The 15,307-nt window shown below is 48.0% G+C and overlaps 1 protein-coding gene across 3 annotated transcripts in view; it reads right to left on the reverse strand.

The window, feature by feature from the left end:
- RNF43 (ring finger protein 43) overlaps positions 1–15,307 on the reverse strand; it is a 64,173-nt gene that overhangs the window by 12,331 nt on the left and 36,535 nt on the right. For 2 of the 3 annotated variants that reach the window (XM_087854539.1, XM_087854538.1), the window contains 2 exons: positions 6,122–6,220; positions 4,299–4,421 (listed from right to left, as the gene is read on the reverse strand). In XM_087854539.1, the coding sequence (XP_087710665.1) occupies positions 4,299–4,421; positions 6,122–6,220 (222 nt within the window). The remainder of the gene's footprint in view (positions 1–4,298; positions 4,422–6,121; positions 6,221–15,307) is intronic. The other variant, XM_045773125.2, reaches the window with a different exon arrangement.

Consider the following 15,307-nt stretch of genomic DNA (forward strand, 5'->3'; position numbering starts at 1 on the left):
CCCCCTCCCCTGAAACCTGGTGTGTAAAGCACAGACAGAGACCCTGGCAACCTGCCAAAATAGAGGTATTTCTACCCCTAATGGGCTAGCTGAGCTGGGCCAGTCAGGCAAGATTCAGTAGAAGAGATGGAATTCATCTGGGCTTGAAAGCAAGGGTAAGAGAAAGTAGAAGGGATATAACCTTTATTGAGGCCCACTCTGCCCAGACTGCTCAGGTTTGAGTCCTGAATTTGCTACCAACTATTAGCTGTGAGGCTTTGAGCATGTCACTTAACTGCTGTATGCCTCAGTTTTCCTTTCTGTAAGCTGGGAATAATAATAGGATCTACTTCGTAGGGTTGTTTTGCAGACTATATAAGTTAATCCACGTAAAGCCTTATAATACTACCTGGTACATGGTCAGTGTCCCGTAAGCATTAGTTATTGTCATATCAGCTATTACTACGTGCTTTGGGTACATGATTTCATTTACTCCTCACAACTCTATAAATAGACAGTCATCCAGTTTTGAGTTGAGGAAACCGAGACTCAGAGAGACCAAACAACGTGCCCAGGATCACATAGCTGATAAGCAATGGAGGCAGGATTCCCGCTCAGGACTTCCGTCTTCCAAGTGCCTGGTTATCAGGTAGTGGTCTTTATGGTAAGAGAGGCAGGGGCTTGTCTCCAGAGCCAGCTGCTTCCACCAGGTAGAAGGCCACTGCTCTAGTCCAGGCATGAGGTGATTAGGGCCTGGGTAATCACAAGGATGGCTGTGGAGTTGCTAATAGAGAAACAGAAACCAATTTGGATGACTAGATGGGGGAGGGGGGTGGGGGCGGTGACAGGAACAGAAGAGTCCAGAAAAATTATGGTGAGAGTTTCAGGGAAGACCAAGAGAGGTACCAATGAAAGAAAAAACCCCAATTTTGTTAACTATAAAAGCATGGGATGATGATGCCAATGAGGACAATAGTGATAACTGTGATCATTTGTTGAGTGATTCCTATATGCCTGGCATGGGGCTGAGAGCTGCCATCTGTACTGTCCCATTAAATCCTCGTAACTACTTTATGATGTAAGTCCCATTATCATTCCCCTTTTACGGATGAGGAAACAAGAGGCCCAGAGAGGTGAGCTAAAATGTCCAGGTCACACTGAGGGGCATAGGAGATGTCAGGCTTCAGGGCCAGGGCTGTCTAGCTCCAGAGCCCCAGCTCTGTTGACCCTGATGACACCATTAACACTAACTGATTGAAGTCAGCAATTTTCACACTTTTATCACTAAAACCCACCTTTCCCCTATGTCTCCCACGAGCCATATAGTTTTTACTTTTTAAATTTTCTTTAAAGATTTTATTTGAGATAGAGAGTGCGTGTGCTCGAGAGAGAGAGAGAGAGAGAGAGAGAGAGAGCAGGAGCAGGGGAAGGGCAGACGCAGAGGGAGAAGCAGACTCCCTGCTGAGCAGGGAGCCCAGCGTGGGGCTCGATCCCAGGACCTGAACTGAAGGCAGACACTTAACCCACTGGGCCACCGGGGCGCCCCGAGCCATATTTTCTTAACATTTACCAAACTAACTGCCTTTATTATGTACAGTTCATTTTCCTGGGAGATAATCTGTAACCAAAAGCAACAAATAAACAGTTCAGTTAAGCCTGTGGGGCATATGAAATCTTAGAAGCAGCTCCGAGACCTCCATTACTACCTTCGCGGACCTCCTCCGGGCCAGGGGATCCCAGGGAGGAGCTGCTTGGCGAGGTCGAAGGACGAGGCCCGAGGGAAGCCTTGGACCCCAAGGCCGGGAGCACGCGGGGCAGAGCAGGCTCACAGCGAGGAGCCAGCGCCTGCCCAGCCCGGTGTGAGGAAGCTGAGGCACGGGCGGCGGAGCGAGCGTGACCGCAAAGGCTGTGGGAGAGAGCAGATCCCAGGGCAGCAGCCAAGGCACTTCTTCTAAACCCCTGATGGATTTTGTTCCGGTGTTTGTTTTAGCTCAGGCACTGTTTGGGACTTGACACACATCATTTTTAGCCTCACAATGATCTCCGGGGGAGAAAATCAAAGTCCCATCTTACGCTGGAGGAAACAAAGGCGCCAACAGGCCGAAGTGCCTCAGGGAGCACCGACCACGTGTTCCTCTGGCCACGGGTCCTATTTCTCCCCCAGGAGCGCGATCCTCCCGCGTGGACGGCATCCTGGGGGGGCCGGGGTCCGCAGGTACCCGCAATCATACAGTGCGTTCTGAGCCCCTCTTCCCCCACCTCTCCTGCCCCGCCGCGGCCTTGCACGCACGCACTTACGTACGCAGGCACGTACGCACGCACGCACGCGCTCTCTGCCCTCACACTCATGCTACCAAACACTGGGCGCGCGTCTACCCAGTGAATACATGAATGACGTCTGCCCATATTCTGTAAAGCAAGGGAAATAGAAGAGCCAAAAGCAAGGTAGCTTCAACCTAACAAAATTCTGCCGCCATTAAGGACCCACATAGTCTTTTTTTTTTTTTAAATTTATTTATTTTTTGAGGTGGGGTGGGCAGAGGGAGAGAGAATCCTGAAGCAGAGTCCCCACTAAGCGCGGAGCCCAAGGTAGGGGTCTCCACGTGGGGCTTGATCTCATCACCCCAAGATCATGATCTGAGCCGAAACCAAGAATCGGCTACTAAACCAACTGAGTCATCCAGGTGCCCCAAGACCCACACAGTCTTGCATAGAAACCACGCTCTCCCCTCTTCCAGGTGTGTCCTGGCCCCCATTTCCCACATCCTCCCGTGGCCCCTCTCTGCATCAGCATGGCCAGGCTGGCAGAATATCTTCACCCATCTGTGGGGTCACATTCGAATCCTGCTCACATCCCTGCCCCCTCCGTGGCTCGCGTAAGAACCCAGGCTGTTTCCTTGAGACTCCAGGCTCAGGAAGCGGACCTCAGGAGAATCAGGAAACCCCCAGGGGGATCTGGGCCTGAGTACAATGAGCAGGCGCACAGGCTGGGACGGGCCGCTTCCTCTTTTACCGCACCGAGGAGCTGGACCCCTTCCCTCAAGTCGACCTGAGTATGCCGCACAGAATCTAACTACACTCTGGCTTAGGTCACCATGAGAATCTTTTCATATACATTCAGTGTCCCCAGCCAGAATGGGAGGCAACAGAGCAGGGAGATTAAAAGCCCAGGTTTGGGAACTAGACAAGACTCAGTTCAAATCACAGCTCTACCCCTTCCTAGCTATGTAACCCTAGCAAGTTACTTAGTTGTTTTTCTCTCTCTCTTTTTTTTTTTTTAAAGATTTTATTTATTTAACAGAGAGAGACAGCCAGTGAGAGAGGGAACACAAGCAGGGGGAGTGGGAGAGGAAGAAGCAGGCTCCCAGCGGAGGAGCCTGATGCGGGGCTCGATCCCATAACGCCGGGATCACGCCCTGAGCCGAAGGCAGACACCCAACCGCTGTGCCACCCAGGCGCCCCTCTTTTTTTTTTTTTTAAGTTTCTTTATTTTTTTAGTAATCTCTACACCCAAGGTGGGGCTCGAACTCACAACCCTGAGATCAAGAGTGGCATGCTCCACTGACTGAGCCAGCCAGGCGCCCCAGTTACTTCAGTTTCCTGACCCTCACTTGCCTCATATGTCAAATAGAAAATAAAAACGTCTAGCTTTCCTGACTGTTGCGCAAAGTAAACGAGATAATATATAAAGAATGTGTCCCACCTGGCCCACAGTCAGCGCCCAGAGAACAGTAACTAACGTTAGAACAGGGATCACAAATGCACGTGGTCATTTGAGGACCTTTGAGGCAGCAGGCCAGGCAGGTGCACGGCAAACTGGAGAGCCCAGGACAGTGGCGAGGTGGCAGCTGCTGCCAGCCCCAGCCAGCGGTGCCCCATGGAAATACGGAGCCACTGATCTGCAATCTTGGAGGAAGAACGTGAACGGTTTACGGATAGGGCAATGGCTTATGTTTCTGCTATTCTTGCATATGTTCAGTTAATATCTCTGACAGGTGGAAAAGCCCTTCAACTGACCCCTCCTTGCTCTGCTGCTGGGCAGGGGAAGGGGTTTAGGAACTTCCAGATGGTGGGGGAGGTTATGGGGCAGGTAGCATGTCCTAGATGACAGTCAGAAGGGTCTGCTGGGAGATGATGGTTGGTGGGGAAAGGACAGAGGCCTGAAGTTCCACCCGTCTCAGACCCATCATGAGTTAGGAAAACCTGAGTGAATTGGGCACATGATTCCTAGGCGACAAGGGGACAGAGAACAAAGGTGCCCCTCATGGCCTGGAGCTGGGTGAAGTTCAGAGTGTGTGTGGAGTCAGGTGTGAACCCACCTTGCTGGCCAGGGACAGGCAGGGGCGGGGGGCCCGTTGGGGACTCTCCAGCTTGACAATGCTGATGAATCCAGGCTCCAGATTGTCGTCATCACTGGCATTGCACAGGTACAGGGGGTGGGACTGCAGAGAGAGGCAGAGAGAGAGGTTAGGGAGGCCCTAGGGGTTAGCAGTAAGCTATGGGAGCCAAGCAATTGCCCACTGTTCCAGGGAGGGACCAGGCAGGTCTCCTAGTGCTATGAAAGAGTGGGCCTTCTTATCTGATGGCCTCAGAGGAAGCTAGTAACCATCAGTTGTCATTTCAGGGGTACCAGGGCCAAGAATACATGGAGGTGGGAGGCAGGTAGGCAGGAGGGTGTCCAAAAGGGGGACCTCCATGAAGAGTCTGCTGCAAAGCCACTCCGACAACCCTCACACTGCCCCAGCCTCTCTCCCCTCCTACTTTGCCCACCTGCTCCAAAACCCCAGGCTAAGAGCCCACATCAGTACCTTCAGAAGCTTGCTTTCCCTCCGTGCCCTCCCAGGGCAGTGCTGGGTGCTACCAGTGCCTCCTGCCTCCTCGGGGTGCCCCCTGAGATCCCCATCTCTCATGTGGCTTGGGTCTTCGCACTCGGTGCTGCCTCAGTCCTCTCAGTATCTCCCTTTGTCCCTGCCCTGTGCCCATCCTGAGATGAAGCAGGGCACGGGCAGGGAGAAGACACTACTTGGGAGTGAGGCGTGGCTAACAGCCTTGAACCTCACACTTCCTAGGAGCTTGTCCTGTCCTCAGGAATGATGCAGTGGAGAGGAGCCAGCCCAGCGCCTCTGCTCTGAGGGTGTGGCAGGGCCAGTCCAAGAACCTGTGCCCCTAGCCCAGTCGGTGCGGAGCAATGAGTCAGGGGCAAGTGGGCCCAATGTGTGCAGACAGGAGTCAGGAGTGCCCTTCTGTATACTTGCTTGTCATTCAAGGTGACTCAAATGCCCACTTGAATCTAATTTTCCCAGAGTGCTGAGAACACAGTATGATTTATTTGGCCCTAGATAATCCTATGGGCCAGAGGTTCTTATGTGCTGGAAGCCCAGTATATGCTGCAGAAAGGGGATTTTGTATGAGGGAGGTGCAGTTACTTCCTTCTCTGCTGCTGCTGAAGTCTAAAGGACTTCCAGAAAGAACCATCAGAGGAACCAGAAAGCATTTTGAATTTATGAAGATGACAATGCTGATGATGGATTTAGGAGCCCAGTCATTTTTTGAGGGCACTTTCATGCTATTTCTTCTCACTGTGTCACTGCAGTCCCTTGAACATATTGGGTTCTCAAACACATATACCACCTTGCTTTGAATTCTAGCCTTTTGAATATACATCTTTGGGCAGGGGGTGTTGAGATAGGAGTGCCATTCTTGGTCCCAGAATTTAAGGAGTACTAGTCTGGTGGTGATCAAAGTTTAGTGTGGGAGAAATGTTATGAACATCCCCCCACCCACCCCCCAAAAAGGCGAGGGCCCAGGTTGTTCTCACTTCAGTGCGCCTGTAGCCCCTGTCTCAACAAGTTCCATTTGTCTTGTCTGTCTGCCCATTTGCCCAACCACACATCCCTTCATTTCTTCAGTCTACCAACACTGAAAGCCTCCTTGGTGCCAGGCACTGTACGATCCACTGGGGAGTCAACAATAAATAAGATAAGCTCTTCGCCTTAAAGAAGCTCAGAAGACAAGTGTACACACACATTGTATTGTGATGTTATGACGCAGGTTCATTCAAGGGCCTGTGGGAGGCCACAAGAAGGCGGGACTAACAATCCTATGTGGGGGGGCAGCGGGGACTGAACAGGTATGTACTCACCCACTGGATCCCCAGGAAGGGGAAGGTACGTTCCTGGCAGAGGAAGCAGCCTGTGCCCGGCATCGGCAGGGGGCTGGGAGGGACTGCAGGCAGGTAGGTCTGGTGGGGAGGGGAAGGTAGGAGACGAGGCTGGAAAGGTCAGTATGCACCAGACCAAGGAGCAGAGACTGCAGATCTGCATTTGAGAAGGATCACCCTGGTGCTGACAGAAAACTGTCTGGTGTGGTAAGGAGGCAGAAGTCAGCTGTTCCCACAGAACAAAAAGGTGCTAGATCCTTCTTCAGGAAAGGCAAATTGCAGCCATGGGAGTCTACCGCTTTGCTTGCTCCCCTACCACGACCCACGGTCAGCTTTCTTCAGAGAACTCCAACATGCCTCTCACTGACCAGGGGGTCAACTGAGGGGGAAAGTCACCTCAGAGAAGAGTTGTTTGTAGAGAAAGCTATGCAAATATTTAACCACCCCTCTCCCCCCAGACCTCCGCAGAGGGAATCAGCGTATACTAAGCAGTGCTCTATTGTAGGGTGCCTCTGATGAGATGCAGGAGAAGAAGCGTAGTGTCAGAGTCACCAGACTTGTCTGGTCCTGAACAAAAAGCTATGGAAGAGGGAAGGGGAGGAAATTAGCTATTAGTAAACGCCTCTTGCATACCAGGCCCTCTAGATGTTATCTCACTATGAGGTAGCTGTGATCATCTCCATCTAAAGAAGAAAATGAAGCTTGAGGCACAGGGAAGTGAAGGTCACACCAGATTAGAACCCAGCTCTATCTCACTCCAGCCTCTGGAGTCACGTAACTTCAAATGAACGCAGAGTCAGCCCTCCATTGTCCATGCTAATGATGATGACGAGAATGCTAGAAACTACTGTCTCCATTTTAAACATGAGGAAACTGAGGCAATAAGTGGTTAAGTAACCAGCAAGGAAGAAGTCAAACTTTCATTACTGCAGATGACATGATACTATATGTAGGAAACCCAAAAGACTCCACCAAAAAACTGCCAGAACGGATACGTGGATTCAGTAAAGTCACAGGATACAAAATCAACAGAAATCTGTTGCATTTCTATACACCAATAATGAAGCAGCAGAAAGAAAAAGTAAGAAATCAATCCCATTTGGGGTGCCCGCGTGGCTCAGTTTGGTTGGGCGTCTGCCTTCGGCTCAGGTTATGATCCTGGGGGGTCCTGCGATTAAGCCCCATGTTGGGCTCCCTGCTCAGCGGGGAGCCTGTTTCTCCCTCTGCCCCTGCTTGTGCGCTCTCTCTCTCAAATAAGTAAATAACATTTTTAAAAATAAAAAAAGAAATCAATCCCATTTACAATTGCACCAAAAACAACAAGATACCTAAGAATAAACTTAACCAAATAACTGAAAGACCTGTACTCTGAAAACTATAAAATGCTAATGAAAGAAAATGAAGATGACACAAAGAAATGGAAAGACATTCGCTCATGGATTGAAAGAACGAATGTTGTTAAAATGTCTATACTACCTAAAGCAATCTACAGATTCATTTATTCTTTTTTAAAGATTTTATTTATTTATATGACAGAGAGAGAGAGAGCATGAACGGGCAGAGGGAGAGGGAGAAGCAGGGTCCCCACTGAGCAGGAAGCTTGATGCAGGGCTGGACCCTAAGATCATGACCTGAGCTGAAGCCAGATGCTTAACCGACTAAGCCACCCAGGCACCCCAGCAATCTACAGGTTTAATGCAATCCATATCAAAATACCACCAGCATTTTTCACAGAGCTAGAACAAATAATCCTAAAATTTGTATGGAACCTCAGAAGATCCCAAATAGCCAAAGGAATCTTGAAAAAGAAAAACACAGCTGGAGGCGTCACAATTCTGGACTTCAAGTTATATTATAAAGCTGTAGTCATCAAAACAGTATGGTACTGGCACAAAAATCTTTGACACACAGGTCAATGGATCAGAATAGAAAACCCAGAAATGAACCCACAAGTATATGGTCAATTAATCTTTGACAAAGCAGAGAAGCATAACCAATGGGAAAAAGAATGTCTTTTCAACAAATTGTGTTGGGAAAATTGGACAGCTACATGCAAAAGAATGAAACTGGACCACTTTCTTGTACCATACACAAAAATAAACTCAAAATGGATTACAGACCTAAATGTGAGACCTGAAATTATAAAAATCCTAGAAGAGAGCACAAATAGTATCTTCTTTGACATTGGCCATAGCAACTTCTTTCTAGATATGTCTCCTGAGGCAAGGGAAACAAATAAAAAGTAAACTGTTCAGACCACATCAAAATAAAAAGCTCCTGCACAGTGAAGGAAACAGTCAACAAAACTAAAAGGCAACCTGTGAATGGGAGAAGATATTTGCAAATGACAGATCTGATAAAGGGTTAGTATCCAAAACGTATAAAGAAATTATATGAGAGAGAGAGAGAGAGAAACAAATCATAAGAGACTTATAAAGATAGAGAATAAACTGAGGGTTGATGGAGGGAGGTGAGCGGGGGATGGGCTAGACGGGTGATGGGTATTAAGGAGGGCACTTGTGACGAGCGCTGGGTGCTGTATGTAAGTGATGAATCACTGAATTCTACTTCTGAAACCAGTATTGCACTATGTGTCGATTAACTAGAATTTAAATAAAATTTTGAAGGAAAAATAAGAATTTATACAACTCCACATCCAGAAAATGAATAATCTAATTAAAAAATAGAAGACATGAATAGACATTTTTCCAAAGAAGGTCTACAGATGGTCAACAGACACATAGGAAAATGCTCATCATCACTCATCATCGGGGAAATGCCAATCAAAACCACAATGAGATATCACCTCACACCGGTCAGAATGGCTAAAATCAACAACACAAGAAACAATAGGTGTTGGTGAGGATGTGAGGAAAGGGGAAGCCTCTTACACTCTTGGTGGGAATGCAAACTGGTGCAGCCACTGCAGAAAACAGTATGGAGGTTCCTCAAGAAGTTAAAAATAGAAATACTCTACAATCAGCAATCAACACTACTGGGTATTTACCCAAAGAATACAAAAATACTAATTCAAAGGGATACATGCACCCTGATGTTTACGGCAGCGTGATCTACAATAGCTAACTTACAGCAACAGCCCAACCGTCCACGGATTGAAGAATGGGTAAAGAAGATGTGGTGTATGAAGACAATGGACTATCATTCATAAAAAAGGATGAAATCTTGCCACTTTCAACAAGATGGATAGATCTAGAGGGTATAATGCTAAGTCAAAGAGAAAGACAAATACCATATGATTTCACTCATATGTGGAATTTAAGAAACAAAACAAATGAGCAAAGGGAGAAAAAGAAGAGAGAGGCAAACCAAGGAACAGACTCTTAACTGTAGAGAAGTGATGGTCCCCAGGGGGGAGTAAACGAGTCCCTGAAATACTGGTGGTGACTTCCAGGATTCTGTCCTAGGCCCTCCACTCTTTTTACTATCCATGCACCCCCTGGGTGACTTCAGCCAGTGCATGGCTTTGGTTTCCACACAGAGATCACTGATTACATATGTGCAGCCCGGACGCCTCTTGAGTTCCAGACCAAATGTCCAACACGTAGGGCCTGGACGTTTCTGCCTGAAGAAACTTAAGTGAGACATCTCGAACTCTGCATGTTTGAAATTGAACTAATCATTTTACCCCTCAAAACTGCTCCTCCTGTGTTCCCTATTTTAGGGATTGGAACCACTAGCCACCTACTACCCAAGCCAGATGGTGTCCTCCTAGCCTCCTCTCTCTCCTTCACCCCTACCCCTACTACCAACAGCCACCGATCACCAGATTCTAACAATTCTATCTCCCAAACATGTCTCCTATTTGTCCTTTTTCCTCCGTTCCCACTCTGGCTACTCTAATCAGGCCGCCATCACTGCCGTTCCAATTTACTGAAATAACCTCTTAACTGGGGTCATCTCACCCTTCTCAGTTCTATACACTGAAGCCAGAGTGATCTAAAATGCTAACCTGAGTGTGTCACTCTTCCACTTTAAGCTCTTAAAAGGCTTCTCATAGCTCTTGGAATAAAGTCTGTATTTATAAACACAGCTTAGAAGGCTCTGCCTGGTCTGGGCTTACCATGCCCTTCCCATACTTCTTCCCCCATTGCAACCCATGGTCCAGAAATAACGTGTTTCATGTCTCCAAACACTTTTGGCATTTGCTGCTCTGTCAGGATAGGTCAGAGGCCTCTCCTCTGGGCCCTCTTAGCACCCTGGATTCCCCTCATCACAGACTCGTGCAGTGGTATTTCGGTTGTCTGCTTACTTCCCTGTCCCCCCAGGCTATAACTGACCCCACGCCCTTCAGTGCTTGCCACACAGTAAGTACTCGATCAACATTTTTTCTCTTAAATATTAAAGGTCTACAAGCAGATATCTAACAGTGAACTATAAAGGCAACACAATGCACACCAAAACTCTGATAACGCCAGCTTTGGGAGAGGATTTAGAGAGAGACAGTGAAGAGAGACTTTGGTGTTTTGCTTTCAACATTTCCATCATAGGATGATATACCAAGATATTAATTTGAGTTTTGCTTTTTTGCTATCGTGGAAGGACAGAAAAGAAAGAGAGCTATTTATATTTTGTTCTCTGTCTTTCCTCTCCTGCCATTCCAAGAAGAGAGCCTCTCCGTCTGTTTCCCTACCTCAGGGGCACTTGCACAAAGCTAGTGTTGCTAAAGTCCTACCTTCCTGGCTTTTGTGAAAGACTGAGCTCCTTGAGGAAAACTGAGTGTCCTGAAGGCAGAAAGAAGTGTGTATGGAGGGGGGCATTGGAGTCCCTGGAATCCTAGGGAATTGGGGGCGGAGCCTGGGGATATGCCAAGTTGTGGGAATCGGCAGACTGGGCCCCAGGAGCAGTAGACCCCAGAAGGCTGGGCCCAGGCAAAGATGATGCACTTCCATGGATTTCAAAGGACCACTTGTGCCTGGACAATGGGCACATTTGTGGTGACCAGTGTGGACAAGTAGCAGAGGGGTCTCTCAGATATTTCTGTTCAGCTGCTTGGTGAGGGGAAGCTCTCAAGAAAACATATTTCTTGTATAGTCATATTTGTGGCATGAAAACCATACTCACTACACTTTTTTTTTTTAAAGATTTTATTTATTTATTGGACAGAGAGAGAGACAGCCAGCGAGAGAGGGAACACAAGCAGGGGGAGTGGGAGAGGAAGAAGCAGGCTCCCAGGGGAGGAGCCTGATGTGGGGCTCCATCCTAGAATGCCGGGATCACGCCCTGAGCCGAAGGCAGACACTTAATGACTGAGCCACCCAGGCGCCCCCTCACTACACTTTTGTATGGTTTGACTCTTTTACAGTAAGTAAGACTTTTTCGAGTATTCTCAGATTAAAAACAAAACCAAAAAAAAAAGAAAGAAAAGAAAAGAAAAGAAAGAAAGAAAGAAAGAAAGAAAGAAAGAAAGAAAGAAAGAAAAGAAAAAAAGAAAGAAAAAGAAAAGAGAAAAAAAAAAAAGGGGGTCATTCAACCAGGACACTGTTCATTACCTAGCAAAGCAGTTTTAGTCTTCCTTGGGTGTGACACGGACTGTCTTTGCTCCCTCCTCCAGGGGATTTTCAGCTGGGAAGAGGGCCCCTGAGAAGAAAATAGATCCAAAAGGTCTCCTAATAAGGAGGTGTCACCTGTCCTCTCAGTGACACCAGGAGAGAGCCAAGAAAAGAGGCTTGTAGCATTCAGGGAGGGTGTGGCTGGGGAGGGCCCCTGAAAACTCGATGGGCTTGAGGATTGGCTATCTGTATCTTCCCAAAATGTCAAGAGTTGGGACACCCTGTCCCAGATGCTGCCATGAGGGGCAAATGAAGAGGATCCTGAGCTTGCTCCTAGGGTCCAAGCCACTCTGGCTGAGTACTCAGCTTTGCACATGTATTTTACACACCTATGTAAAGACATGAATACTGTCCTTTAGTGGTATATGTTGTACTTCCTTATTCTTAGATCTGTTCTCTATGTCTCTGTCTTCCTCCTTCAACTTGTTGGTTCTGATTTTCCCCCCCTCCCTTCCAAAATAGACCTAAGTCTCCAATTCTGGCTCCATCATTTGCCTGTGTGGCCCTGGGCAGTTTACTTAACCTTTCTGAGCCTCACATTCTTCACCTACAGAATGGGATATTTTCATGAAGACAGGGGATAATGGATAATGGATAATGCCTAGCACCGAGCCCAACACTCAGTAAATGCTCATTAAATGGTAGTTGTTTTATTATTGCATTTGCAACAGTAAAATCCCTCCTCATTGCTGGAAGGGACCAAGACCTTTCTGAGAGCTACTCCCTTGGTGATTGTCAACAGTGCCTCTGAATGCCAGTGTTCTACAAGGCGCAGTCTGGGACAGCTCATTATCCACGGTCACTTCCCTCCTGTACTCAGCCCTCCAAACCCCACTGAACAAGCTCTTCCAGTTCTCAGCCCGCCTCCTTCCCATGAAGGAGGCCATGTGATCTCATTACCTCCTCACAAAGGGCATTCCAGGGCTCAACCGAGCCCCAAACTTAATGCTGGTCTTTCTTTATCCGCGGCATCTCCTCATCTTAGGGTGTGTGCTTTTGCAAGCAATTCTTTACTGTCTCTTGTTTCCAGCCACCCTCCTCCCCCCACCTCTGCTGCAATAATCTCTTAGTTCTCTGATTCCACATGCGGACCTTCACCCAGGCCTTGGACAGGTAACTTTACTGCCTGCTACAATTTTGCCTTTGTAATCAGGAACATTGGCCAGGCATCAAAGGCACCTTTCTCCCCATTTCCTCTTTTCAGATTTTATAATCAATCTCTCCTGTGCAACCTCCATTACCTGCACTTAGAACTACCTCACTCTTATCTCCAGCAGTAGGACACGCCAGTATCATAAAGCCAAGCTCCTGCAGCTCCGGAGTTGGGAAACACGGATCGGCCTGAAGTGGCTGCATCCTGCCCGCAGCACCAGAATAGCCTCGGAGGCCCAGTTTGGTCACCTTGTCCTTTACTGAAAGAGGTCAATATTCACAACCACAGTGTGGTTGTGTGGTTGGATCCTAATGGTGATTGATTAGGCTTGGATTTGGAAACCTCCAGACCTCATTCTCTTCCTTACCTTAGCCTGTCACTACTGTCTTTGGGATGGCCAAGTTTCCTACTGAATTAAGCTGGGAGGCTGAGAAATTGTCAAAAGGAGTTTCCCTTTACTCTGTTAATTTTTTTTTGACAAGGAAAATGTATCCCTGCTTAACTGTGTAATTTTTTAAGGTACAAAAGAAAATAATATTGGTGGGGCTAGAGAAGCACCCCCTTGGGCTCCCAGCTGAGAGTGGACTGGCAGAGAGAGGATGGGTGACAGAAGACTCCTGACAGAGTCTTGTTAAAAGAAGTCATTGCAGAAGAGCTGAGGTCTCAGCACAGGTGGCAGATCTCATTTTCTGGATCTCATTTGATCCAGAAAACCTCCCAGAAGACAGGTAAGTGTTGGTGAGCAAGAGTTCGGACAAAAGAACGGAAATGATGTGCTGGCTTCCAACAGGAAGCAAGGGGACAAAGTCTGAGAGGCGAAAAGAGCTCATCAAAAGTCCAGCCTGAGGTCCTTAGTATTTGCTGAAAGAACTAATCAAATTTCATTTGAATCCAGGGGCCATACAGTTTGTAAAGAGATGTGAATTGCTAATAGATGGGCCTGGTTCATGCCTCCAAGGGTCCTTCAAAACTTCCTTTTTACAGCTGAGGAATATGAGACTCAAGTCACAGACTGCCCATGGTCATACAGCTAGTTAGAGGAGGGGGAGGTCTCCAGAATCCAATCCCAGCACCAGGTGTATGCACTGGGAGGTATTCTGTGCGGTACAGCAAACGTTAGCCGAGTATGGCAATGCATGGATGGAAGGGTTCAGGACCTCTAACTGTAGAATGTTCAAACTTGAATCCTTCTTAGCAACAACACAGAAGCAAGATCTGTTTGCTCATCTTCCCTCTGGGCCTCGGCTTTTTCTGCCCAGCAGCCCCAGCCTCCTTTCTCTCCCCTAGGGCTTATCTCATCTCTTCTCCTAGCCACAACAAAGGCAGCCAGACCCAGACACTGCTCAGAGATGCTTTCCCAGGGAATAGTCCATGTTTGTTTAGGATGAGAAAGGTGAGTCCTGAAATTAGAGGTCACAGAAGCTCGGATCCAAATAATGGTCATTCAGCCAGACTACAATCTCCCTCACTGTCTTGCTCCACACTAAAGTCTTCATTCTTCAGCTTTAAAATTCACCTATCCTCGTCCCGGATCCTGGCCAAGCTTCATGATGTAAATGGACCTCATAACACTAAAATGGCCTCCACGGCGGGCTTTTCCTGACCCCACACCCTGCTTGGCATCTATGGGTGGGTGGTTCACAGGGTCATGAGCAGAGTCATGAGCAGGAAGAAGGGAGGAGAAAAAAGAAAGAGCTAACTGTCTAAGTTGCTTTCGAAATAAATTGATATCAGAGTAGAAGCTTATGTGCAATAATCAGATAGAGAAAAGGAGGAAAATCTCAGCCTCCCAAGAGGCAGAGCTACTGTCCGTTCCATTCTCACACAGAAACAGGGTTTGTTCTGACTCAGCCCAGAATGACCCCTGGTTACAGGGGCACCAGGAAGCTATTCACGAAGTCGGGAGCAAAGGAGAGGGAGCTCACCAAATATCATTTCAGTTACATCCATGCTCTTTAGAAGGAAAGCTATGAAATAGGTTGCCAAGGTTCTGAGGCCCATGAAGGTCAAGCTCTTAGAAGACACCCTAGTCATGCAGTTTGAACTCCTTTCCTCCACCAGATGAGGAGCTCAGGGATCAAAACTCTAAGAATCCTACACTAAGAGGTCCTGAGACGTCAGCTGAGTTCTGCCACTCAGTTAGTGACCACTGTCCCTGGAAGACCCTACCACCTTCACTGACCTCCATCCTTCAGGAAGCACCCCTTGAGGCCCCTCATTTACCTAAGTCTTGTTAAAAGGAGTCATCGCAGAAGAGCTGAGGTCTCGGCACGGGCGGCAGTGTTGCTAGGGAAATACCCGCCCTCTCGTTTCCAGGATAAGGGTCTAAGGAGGCTTCGGCCAGGGCCCTTCCTGGGGACGGCCTTCACTCTCACCGCAGTGAGGTAGTTAACAGCACTCCCACAGGCGCTCCAGCTTGGCCCAGTGTGCCACAGGGTGAGGACA

The sequence above is a fragment of the Ursus americanus genome, chromosome 23, assembly GCF_024610735.1.
Source record: "Ursus americanus isolate L20-20 chromosome 23, mUrsAme1.1.p, whole genome shotgun sequence".
In the NCBI taxonomy this organism is placed as follows: Eukaryota; Metazoa; Chordata; class Mammalia; order Carnivora; family Ursidae; genus Ursus; species Ursus americanus.